The sequence below is a fragment of the Fukomys damarensis genome, unplaced genomic scaffold (assembly GCF_012274545.1).
Source record: "Fukomys damarensis isolate Sample0158 unplaced genomic scaffold, DMR_v1.0_HiC HiC_scaffold_1, whole genome shotgun sequence".
NCBI classification, from domain to species: domain Eukaryota; kingdom Metazoa; phylum Chordata; class Mammalia; order Rodentia; family Bathyergidae; genus Fukomys; species Fukomys damarensis.
Window position 1 is genome coordinate 60299046 of NW_022900913.1, and position 12500 is coordinate 60311545.

General features: G+C 34.2%; 1 protein-coding gene across 2 annotated transcripts in view; it reads right to left on the minus strand.

The window, feature by feature from the left end:
- Ap3b1 (adaptor related protein complex 3 subunit beta 1) overlaps positions 1 to 12500 on the minus strand; it is a 234124-nt gene that overhangs the window by 19393 nt on the left and 202231 nt on the right. For both annotated transcript variants that reach the window (XM_010619098.1, XM_033761506.1), the window contains exons 23-24: positions 10810 to 11041; positions 6380 to 6464 (exon numbers count right to left, since the gene is read on the minus strand). In XM_010619098.1, coding sequence (XP_010617400.1) covers positions 6380 to 6464; positions 10810 to 11041 — 317 coding nt within the window. The remainder of the gene's footprint in view (positions 1 to 6379; positions 6465 to 10809; positions 11042 to 12500) is intronic.

Consider the following 12500-nt stretch of genomic DNA (forward strand, 5'->3'; position numbering starts at 1 on the left):
CTGCAAATAAGCAAAGAATCCAACTAGCAGTTTCTTGAGTGGTAGGAATTTATTGTCTAGAGTACATTTTAGAGCTACAGTGAAAGATCATCAAAGCGGCCCTCCAGGACCCAGATTCTCCCAGCTGTCCACTCCACACTCCTCATAGGTGTGCTGGCTCTCCTCGTGGCTGTCAGAGGAGTGTTGCGGCTCCAGGCACCACTTTTACGTTCCACACAAGAGGGAAGAATGATGACAAAGGCGTGGTAGGAAGTGAGCCAACCACGTCTGTTCCTCTTACAAGGAAAGCAAAAGCTTTCCTGCAAAGTCCCACGAGGGCCTTTACTTTTAGGTAAGAAGTGGATCCCACTGTTAGTGGGAATGGGACTAGAAAGGAAGGGGTTACAGTGAGACATTCTACACATTATTTAAGGGGGAAGCAGGAATAAATAATGTAAAATGAAGAACATAAAACCCACTTTCATTTTATGGTATTATGTATTGTATTCTTCTATGAACTGCCTTATTTTTTTCACATGATGAATGTCCAAGGCAAACCAATAAAGCCAATTTATTTATTAACTTGATAAGCATTTACTAAATGCAGATTTGATTCTATGTCCTGTGTGCATATCTCGGGATATAAAGAAAAGTGAGATCGGTTTTTGAAACTCACCAATCTAGTGCGAGGGGAAATTTTTCTTTTATAATGGAGTACTTAGTGCTACATTAGAGTTACATGGAAAGCAGTACAGTCCATAGAGGAGGAATGGCCTGATTTGCAGGAGTGGAGACATGCTTATATCCATGAGGAGAGACAGGGCCATCTCAGGCCTGGGTGAGAGCCTGGCATGTCTGCAGATGAGCTGGACACACTGTAAAGCTGCTGTGTGTGGATGGCCATTCATCCCAGTTCTCCCAACAAAGTTGCATTTGTTGGCAGCTGTCCTGAAATCCTGTTCAAGCTAGCATCTCCTTTCATTCTCTGAAATGAACTGATTTGTATTATTAAGGACATGGATACCTCACTCATGTAACACTATAACTAAGACAAGAGAGACTTTAGGCAGTGGAAACTGAGTGATCCTGCTTGTTAGAAGCTGTGGTGGCAGTGTGTATGGAGGAGAAAGCAAAGGCAGGTCCACCAGTGAGTCTGATTTAGTAGTTGAGGCAGGGGCTTTTAGCATGTACCATGTGTTTTCTTTTAGTAACAGGCAGCTTCTGTTGTCCCAGATTTACACAACACAAACCAAGAGTCAGAGCAGAACACACTAAAGTGGAAATAACAGGGATGGTAGAGGGAAGAGCTGAGGTCTTAAGAGGTGGAGAAGATCATAAGGGAGAGGATGTACTGAAAAGGGTATACAGAGCACACTGGGGAAGATCGGCATTTAACAAAGATGAAGAAGACCAACTGCAGAAGACTGAAAGAGGCCAGGCAGAAGAGGGGTGGCTGCAGGGAGGCCAAGTGGTCCAGGAAGTGCTGGGCTCAGCAAGGCAGATCAGACTAGAGAGGACACGAAGTACAACAAGATGAAGGGCAGAGGGAAGAGTGGCCTGGAAGAAAGGAGAAGAGCAGGAGCTTCTGGAAGAGGAGGAGGCAAAAGAACACTGGACGAACCTGAGCATGGGTCAGTGCTGAGAGAAAAGAGCCAACGAGAAGGAAGAAACCAAGGAATCCTGATAAAGCAAGGCTTAGAAGATGTGAGGCATCCCAAAGCATGCTAGGCTACACCCTCCAGGAAAGAAAGACATTTTTCATTTAAACAATTTGTTTTGAGACCTGGAGACACAGCTGAGTGGTGAAGTGCTTGGTTAGCATGTGTGATTGACGCCTTGGGTTCAGTCTCCAGTACTACAAAAAGTGAAAAATAAAAATATTGACTTTTCTTGGACATTTTATTTTCCAATTGAATTTCAGAACTATGCAAAGTTCCTTGAGAAGGCCTACTGGAATTCAGTCTTGGATCACATCAATTTTAAAGCACACACTGAATTTGAAGGTGAATATTCTTTCCCATTTAAGAACATAGTAGAGTAACCGTTTTATTTTTATTTTCTAATGTTTTACTTAAATCTTCTTTTATGAACTTTGGAAAGTTTCAGGGTCCCCATTCCCATAAGTATTTGTACCATCTTTTAAAACTAATTAGTATAAAGACAGGCTTGATGGTGCACACTCGTAATCCCAGCACTCTGGAAGAAATAAATTATAGACAAGCTTTTTTCCAAGCAAAAGAAAGGAATAATCCTTCAAATCAAAAGGGCCTATCCAAGGCCAAGCAAAATGAATGTGAAAGAACAAAGATACCATTTCCTGGTGAAAGGACTACTTGAAGAAAGATGATATAGAATAAGAAAAAAAAAAAGCAATGACTAAAAAAATTCTAGTTACAGAATCTATCACTGTGTAAAAATAATTGTTGACACAAGTAGTCCTTTCACAAAGGGGCTGTTAATCTGACAGAATCTTTGCTTATCTGGAAAAAAGTCTACACAGTATCCTCGAAATTTTAAAGGCCATACCTGTTGCCTTGTGGCCACCAGAAAGGATGAGAGGATTGATGAGAAACTGTAATCCACCCCCACTGTTCCTTCTCAGGTAAGATGTTTTTTCTCTGCTTTGGGAGCTACCAGGGAATGTTTCTTCTTAAAAATGCCAACACGAAATTGTATCGTTAAACTTTCACATTCATTTTGCTTGGCTTTGGATTGTCCCTTTTCATTTGAAGGATTACTCCTTTCTTTTGCTTGGAGAAAAGCTCATTTATAATTTATTTCTTTTAATCATTTCTTCATTTCTTTCCTTCCAGATCTTCTAATAGATGAATTGATTCTTTTAACTTTTTTCTTCCCATTTTCCTTCTTCTTGTTTTTTTTTTCTGTTTTCATTTCTGAATGCAGTTCATTCACTTGACTTCTCTTCCAGAACCTCAAATCTGTATTCAGCTATGTCTACTTCACTGTGTATTTACTGGATTTCTTCTGATGTCATATTTTTAAAACTCCAGGAATAGTTTAAAAAATTTTTGAGTTACTCCTCTGTATAGCAAGCAGTATGTTCTTCCTTTATGGATATAGTATACTCTTGAATCAGGTATTACTTTTAATCTTTAGAAAAACTTTTTGTCTTTTTTAAATTATCTGTTCTCTTTGCATATGGCCAGTGAGTCTTTGTATTCATCTTGAACCTTCTCTTTCAAGTAGCAGCTCTACTTCAAAAGTCTGGTAATCCTAAATTATCCAAGTACATTTGTACCAAAGGACTAGGTTTAACACACAGCAATTCCTGCTACCTATTAACTATAAGATTTTTCCAAATGGAGTAATAATAATAAAGGTGGGGTTATTGGAAACTTAAGCAAACTGACACATGTAGATTGCAAGTGTTTAGCACAGTGCCTAACATACTGCAAGTGCTTGATAATATTAGTGACAAGTTTTACTGTGGCATCCAATCTCCTTTTCTTGTGCAGCGGGTCGCCATGTCCCACTAAAAGTGCTTCCCAGGCAAGTTGCTCCTTTTCTTTACAGTGCCAGTCTCAAGCCTCAAACTGAATGTGTATATTCCCTGCTCCGAGAAGTAAGGCTGGGGAACTGGAGGGTAGAAGTAGTTTATTAATTCTCTCATGACTCTTGAAACCTCTAACTTTCCCTTTCACTCACTCCACGCTTGACATTCTGCATACATTTTTTTCTGGGGGGGGGTGGTACCAGGGATCGAACTATGAACTTGTGCTTGCAAGGCAGGCGGCAGAACTGCACATTTGTTTTTAACATTATAGTAGTTTTCTCCCGTGATGGTATGCCCTGCAATTTTTATTTTCTCTGTTAATGCTTATCTGCTCCTATTTGCTTTCTAAATGTCAATAATTTCAAATTCTGGTCAGCTAATGGCATTCTTTATTGTTACATTTTTTTATTGCTCCTTCTCTTTTACAGAATTAATTTCTGTCTAGTGTATTTATGGACAAAAGGAAATATGGTTGTAAATGTTTAGTCCTTTAACTTAAGACAAGCTGTATTATTTTTCATACTGTTTAAAGCACTGATACCTGCTAATCACAAAGATAGGTAGGGGATCTGCTTATGCACTATATTGATTTTTGGAGAGATAAATTTATGTATATTATATATGTTTTCAACCTCATAAATTTAATCAAGAACTAAATTTGATGAGCATTTAAAATCAAACTAAAAGGAGACATTAATGCTTATCAGGTATCCATAAACTACAGATAATAGTTCTGTCATCCTGAAAAACCATAATAATCTAGTAGACACACCTTATATTTATTACTTTCTTTTAATAAGTAAAAGAGTACCTGAAAGGCTTCCAGCCCACGTTATAAAAATTTCTGAAGACTTGTTATCAAATATGCTATTATTACCCATAATTTTATATATTGATTTCAATAATGTATTTTAAAGAAAAAAATTCAGTATCAGCCATTCTTGCCTTTTTTTTTTTGAACTAGCCAGACTAAGATAGCACATCACTAAGCAAAAAGTGCTACTTACTATGCAAAAGGCACAGTCAATGATTGGCACCTAAGACCAATTGATCTACCCATTACCACCATCTCCCTACCCCCACCAACACTGCTATGAAGCTATTGATTTAAACACTGTCGATTGGTTTCCATTTTCTGATTTTGGGCAGGCCAATTAAGAAAGTGAGTAATTGTGATTACACTGCTTCAGGATCAATTACATTTGATGAAAGACAAAGTGCTCTTTTTGGAACACATACAAAAATTTTTTTAAATCTAGCATGCTTTTGTGCTTAATAAAACCAAAAATAAATAATTTATGCTTTTACAATAGAAAAATATCAATATGTTTATAATAGCTAAGGCTGTTTTAATGTTAATTAAATGTATCTTTTTCCTAAAGAGAAACTGAGAAAGAAAATTGTTCACATACGTTCCTCAGCCTAAGATGAAAATCAAACATTACCTGTATCCCTCAAGAGACTTTGTCAATTACAGAAGACAAAATGCAAATCCTGTTCAATGGACCACAAAAGAAGTCTTTGTAGTAAAAATATTGAAAAATAACAACCCACCTGATTACATAGAAATAAAAAAGTTCCTTGTATAAATTGGTAAGATAAAAACCTTCTTAGTTTTTAATTTTGATCTCACTTGGTACATGAGCTTTGTCATTGGGCTCACATTGTCCAAATCATTAAAATGAACATACCTCTGGTGTTGGAGGAAATCTATTTAGAGTGATATTACTCATGGTGTGGTGTTTGGTACTACTGAGCTGTATTGTTTGTCTAATAGAAAAATAATAAACAATGGCTAGGCCATGCAGGGAAAGGTAATCAGTTTTTATATATCACTGATATAGCAGACCTCCCAAAACATAAAGGTGATGATCTGCATAAAATCAATGTGTTATGCTACACTGCTTAGATCCATTGCTGCAAGTTCTCAGCAATAAAAGGTATAATATTAGGCCTCAATTACCAGCAAACTGAAAGGGTATGTGAAAATGAAGGGTTCACTATATTTAATCTATAAATTTAACAGGTCTTTCTCCTAAGCTTGGAGATTTTTAATCATAACAATTTCTGTCCTTAGCTTGCTAAAATTCAGATAAATAAAACATCTCAATTCTTTTAAGAGTAAAAACAAAGCAACTTTAATTCAAAATAATAAACTATCCTATATCAGAAAAACGTAAAAGAATGGAATTCAAATATAATTCTTAGAGATGCACAAAAATAACAGTTTTGTACTACTTTGTTAATGGTCTCAAGAATTCATCAGAAATGTATAAAATATTATAATGTATAATTATAATGTATAAAATATATATAATGTATAAAACATATAAAAACAGGTAAAAAACTGAATTTAAAAAAAACCCTTATGAATAGTATTCAGTCATAAAACCTTTGCCAACTACATAAATGCTCTTTTCACTTTTATAAAAAGGAGTTTGTAAATTAACATTAAAAAAGAAAACATATGGGCTTAGAATTACTAATGCTCTACGATAAGAAGCTCAAGATATCTCAAAATGACACACTGTATCAAAAGGTATCTTCTTTGGGGATATTCACTGATATAAAATTTTTAATTCCCTCCAAATTTTCCAAAACTATAATATTAAAATAAGTAAAAAATTAGCTAGCAGTAGCTTATTTTTTCAAAAACAACAAACATGAATTTCAATTAACATGGAAGATTGTAATGGCTAGGTAAGAAATACTTGAAAATACCCATATTGCACACAGTTTGAACAACTGTTCTATGGCATTCTAAACACTGCTGAAAGAAAACACTTTAATTTAAATGTTGTGCCTCACAGAAAAAGGCTGTTGAAAACTTAGTTTTTTACCACTATACTTTACAGGTAATATAAAAAATAGGACAGTTGAACTTACCACAACTGGAAACTGGCAGTCTGTGTAGAATCACAGAAGTCAATACCCATTGAAACAGTAATGGATCCCTCAGGCTCAAGAAAGTCTAGGAAATAAGATAATTTAGACATGAAAACATACAGGATGTGAAAAAGAGGTAAACTAAGCACCGAACATTCATTCACTGTTTGTATTTGGTTAAAAGAGCTCCAATTTAATAATGGCTTATTAGAAAAAAATTCAAACTAAGACTATTAAAGGAAAGTATAACCTCACTGGTTAAAGATTTTCATTTTTAACAACTAAATTCTGCGCATACTCCAATGGACACACTACATCTGTTGTTTCAGAAACACACTTCTTCCTGAGAAATTTCATGTTTTAGCACCTTGTCTTTATAGGCACTGAAATTGAGAAGGAAATAAATGGGTCCCTATTTGACACACTTGCAATGGGCTTTTGGAGTTTATACAAGATTATTTACTCAAAATTATTTATTCTAGATAGGAAAAGTAAATTTTTAAACAGTGTTCCAAATTTTCAATTGAAAAATTCTAAAATTTAAAAACTCAAATTAGAAGAAATTAAAATTTATTCAGGAATTAACTAAGATAACTGGGATTCCTAAAATAAGTCTAGTTACATCATTCAAAACATTAACCTAAGAAAATTTAGGGGAAGGTTTGATAATCTCAACAAAGCACTAAAATGGCATTGTAGAGATTGGGATTTCTGAAGCTTCACCTATCAACTAATCAAGTATGAGAAATAACCACAACAACATACAGTACTGTTTGTTTTCAGTTGATGATAATAAAACCACAAAATTTTATCCTGTTTATGACTCCAAAGTTTGGCTACACATAAGAATACTTGGGAGCATTTAAGTAACACATGTATATAAACAGACCATTCACTTTTGATTTCCATCCACTATGTTCCAAGTCTTCACTATAACTGCAGCCATACCATACACAGCTTTATATTTAGCTTTATCTATTCTGTACACATCTTGGCAGATTTAGTTATATTTTGGCAAGCACACTTCTAATTCAGTAGATTCTGACTATCCTTGGGCTTTTTGGTAACTATAATTTACTAAGCATGAACAGAAATGATGTAAAAAGAGTAACTCAAAAGCATGATGTATTGGGAGCTATGTTTGTATCTCACAGGCTCCAGGCAGATTAGGCATTAGAGGAGGGACTGTGTGATGCTGATTTTGAGATGTTATTGGCTTGCTCAGTGGTATTTATGTTGCTTTGCTGATTCTATTTTTAATTTGTTTATAAATCTAACATTTACTAGCTTGCTACCATGTATCATAATCATTGGCTGTCTAAATCTTTGTCAAATAGGCTTTTCTGTAGGGTAAATAACTAGACTTATTCCTATATACAAGCTACATGTTGTCATCCATTCATAGCTCTGTTAATCTCATTGCTTGTCATTTTGTTGTTATTTGTTTGTTTTGCTTTTACCATGCTGGGGCTGAAACCCACAGCCTCACATGTGCTAAGCAAGTGCTCCACCTCTCTATTTTTGTTTTTAATTGAACCTAGGACCTTGCACTAAGATATGTTCCCAGTACTTTCATATGTTTTAAAATTTCAGAACAGAATTTTAGTAAGTTGCCCACGCAGGCACTGAACTTGTGATCCTCCTGACTCAGCCTTAGAACTAGCTGGGATTACAGACAGGTACCACTTTGCCTGGTCCTAATGTTATTCTTTATTGAATCCTTAACACCTTGGCTCTGTGCCATAAACAGACTAGAATTTGACCTTATTTGTATCTGACACCATTTTGGTAGCAAATATCATCACTAAAACATAGTAACATTAGTGATTTTGATTTCTACTTCAAGTTTTTCACTGACAAAGTGACAGCTCTCAAGATACCCTGTTGATAGCACTCTTAGACATGGTTTGATACTGTCTTCAGTCTTCAGATAATTAACTGTGAGCTAATTCTGGAGGACAGTTCATGATCAATGGTTTGTTTTATTACATAACATTTCAAGAGCAAAATGATCAGCATAAAATTATTCATATAATGGATTTTTATAAAATTTGGAGCCTACTAAACTGGGAAAGCTTACCAAATTAGAAGATTATATTTAGATATTATTCTGGATTTGCTGTTATGTACCTGAAACGACTAATGGAAATGGCTGAAAAACACTGGCTTTATGTTACCACACTATTGATAGCAAAACCACACAGTATGTCATGGGCTTTGATGTGACAACTGAACTTGTACAGTAAACAGTAAAAATCTCAATTAAACTCAAAAAGTCTCAAGTGTTAACATAAAGTCACTGAAATACATGGTCTCTTTGAAAAAATAAGCCATTATTCCTAACTCCCTTGAAACGAATCCGGTTTCCTGCTAAAGGCAGGACAACATTCAAACAAAAGTAACTATAGACAAAAAGAAAAGATTGGTGACAAGTAAGAAAATTTCTGTAACTCTTGACATATGAATATAGGCTTAACGAATCATGCCTCCTTTATTTCATAAAAACATGAACAATACTGGGGCTTTTTGGTTGTATTCTTAAGATATTTTTGGAAGGCTAATTTAGACATAGGATTATCTACAACCTTTGTGTAATCTATTGGTAATAGAAACAAGATAGTGTTACATACGTTTACATACTGCATGCAATAAACTTTCAAAGGAATTTAATAACTGGAAACAAAATGGATGAAACATTACATTCATAAAAATGTGCCTAAAAATGGAAAAGAAAAGCCTATAACTAGTACTGAGACAATGGTATATATTCACATTTTATTTTTGTTAAGGTCATACTATGAAACTTATTATATTTATTTCTTCTATTCTACATAGGCCAACAAAAGGTCAACTCATCAATTTATAATGCCAGTCCAAGGAAACATTAATACTGTTCTACCGTTTTAACCTTTGGATAACATTTCCAACCTTTATATAATTCATAAATCAGCTGCTTGACATTTCTTAAACTAAACTAATTTTTTTAACTAGGTAAAAAAGTCTAAATTATAAGCAATAAAAAAGATCCACAGATTGGAATATTCTGTAATTCTCTGGCAATATATAAGCTTCACACAATAATTCAATAAAATCAGTATATATTTTAAATGGCATTATGTATATATTCTGAAATCAACTCAAACTCTACTTTGGTTGCTTATAAAAGTCTACCAGGTTTATCCACCAGTAGTTGTTTTATTCCTCTGTGGAAAATATAACAAAGAATGACTCCCTTTACTTATGGAACTATAGAAAGGAATTTAGCAATGCCAGAACTCAGATGAAGAAAAATGGAAGTTATGAATGAGCAAAGAGGGCACAATTATCAAATTTCAGTTCATCCTGGTTAAAAGACCTTGCTCACCTAAAGTATTACAGAGAGGACAGTAATGTTTTGAAACTACAACATCACAAGCGTCTATCACTTTTAATTGAGGTTTTCCTTGACAATTCTCCCAATTACACCTTAGGACTGTTTCTACTTTAAAAAAAAAACAGAACAAGCAGATGGATATTTTAAATATTCTGTTAGTTCAGATTCAATGTACAACTGGTACAACACACATTGGTACAATTGGTATATTTAATTCTTAAAGAATATTTTTATGGCAAAATATTAAAAACCACCATGTAGATGAAATATAGCCAGCTGGGCACTGGGGCAACCTGCATCTGGAGCAGTCATTCAAAGCACCAGCTGGCTGCCGAGAGTAGGCATAGCATGCCAGTACTGCCAGATCTGATACCTTCTTTCAAAGTGAGAGTCCTCTTTTTTGCTCATAATGTAAAAATCATCCTAATTTCTAAATTGTAGTAAAAATCATTATGGATAAATACAAAAATAGACTACAGGTTATGGAAAGAAAGATAAGCAGAATAGTACACATCTTCTCAGTCTTCACACCCTTCTTTTCAATTTATGGGATACGAAAGATAATGGAAAAGGCTTTCCAGATATGGGGGATATTGTATTCAAAAAGAGAGAGATTTTCTTCCTTTACTGCACAATAAGGCATCCCTAATATGCAGGGAATGAAGCTGACTGGGGGAAAGGCAGGGGAAGGTGATACAGATAAGAAAAACAGGATGACAGTTTTGATTCTGCAGATCTCACCTTCTCATCATTACTGGTATAACTACTGCTGGGGCCTGATTCACTAAGGGCAAAGAAACATAGTACTTCTGTATGATACATGCAGTTTAAAAAGAGAAAACAAGGATGGGGATATAGCTCAGTGGTAGTGCTTGGGGAATACGCATGAGACCCTGGTTTTGATGCCTGGTCCTGCTAAAAAAACAAAACAAATACAAACTCAGTATGCTAGTCAATATAATAATGTTCTATTTTACTTTTTAACTAAAAAGTATCTGCTTAATTTTAAAATGAAAAGTTATCAAATATAAAGTTTTATATGAGAATTAATATTTACCTATTGGATTAAAAATATGCATTTGCATGCCTAGAGGAAGTTTTTTTTCCCCTATGTGGATATTTTCTATCTTCCGGTCAGAAGTATTTTCCAACGTTATCTGCACAGAGACCATCTTATCACCAAAAATACAAGGCTGTCTTGGAAAGAAATAATGGGCAGCCAGTCCTTTTCCACTCATCCGATGAAGTAGCACATATGTTTTCATTGGTACAAAGACAGGAGTACTGACCTATTATGTATGGGGAAAAAGACATTAAAGAATTAGTGGACATAGAAAATAAGCCCTTTTAACATTCAGTAACAAACTTTAGTATGACACTACACAAAGAGATATGCAAAGAAAATGCCTTCATCGTGTTATTAAAAATTTCTGTACTCTGCAGGCATGTATTAAAATATTTTAACAATATAAGAAAGGATTAGTTATATATTCTTGAGTCTGTAAGCTCTTTTAATTTTGTCCCTACTGTATATATGGCCATCCTGACAACTTTGTCATTCATGCCAGCTGGTTTTCTTAAATGTTTCAACACAAATTAACATCATCTCCTAATAATTGAATACTGTGTGCCTTGGTTTCCAATGTTGGACAGGGTTTCACCTTGAATTTCTTTCACTGTAAAATGAGAACCATCATTTCCAGTGTAAGATGAATTCTTTCTTTGCTTTAACAATAAGATCTTATTATGAGATTACGTAACGATTTCTCTTAAATGTTGAGTCTAGACCTTTAATGGTTTCAATTTTTTAATGCACGTAGAATTAATTTAGGCATATCAACTATGCATTTAATTATTTTTCTGCAAATTCTTTACCAACTGCCCCAATGTGGCATAATGAATTGCTTTTCTTCAATGATTTACAAATACAAACATTTTATTTAGGCCGTATGATACATTTCTGGACCTTCATTATTGTAAAAAACCTAATTGAAATTATTTCATATAGCTTTACAATGGATTCAACTATTTGGTAAATAAATCTTATCATTTCCCCATCCCCTCAATATTTTCTTCAATAATGATCTCTTTATTATGACTTCTTGACCTTTTGCCTAAGATCAAATGTAATAATGATCTTTTTATGTTTCCACTGAATGTTAGGTATTTAAAGTCTTCCCTCAATCTAATTATAGCTAGAGTCATAGGCAACATATTAAATGAAGAAATGCTGTCCACTATAAAAGCATATGGCAGCTATCTTTTCATTTAAATAAGTTTTACATATAGGCTTGCCACTTAATAGCTGATGATGTTAGAAATTTAGTAATGATATTAATAATTTTTAAATTGAACAAAAACTCAAGTTAAATTATATCATAAGCAACACTAAAACATTATTTTCAAAAAGCTCAATTCATAAGTGTGAGCAATTTTAAATAACCATTATAAAATTTATAAGAATTTATCTGCAAAATATAATAAATAACTGCCTGAAACTTGAACTTTGGTTATATAAAATAGTGGGCAGTTAATCAATCGATCCTACTTTAGCTTTCTGATGATAATATAATAGTTTAACGTGTGTGCGTGCGCGCACACAGACATGCTGAAGGTCAAACTCGGGGCCTCATGCATGTCAGGCTAGTGCTCTAGCACTGAGCCACAGTCAGTAAGTCTAACACTGTAAGTTTTTAAAACACTTTTACTTCTCTTAGCTTCTTTTCCTTGAATAAAAATTATTTTCAA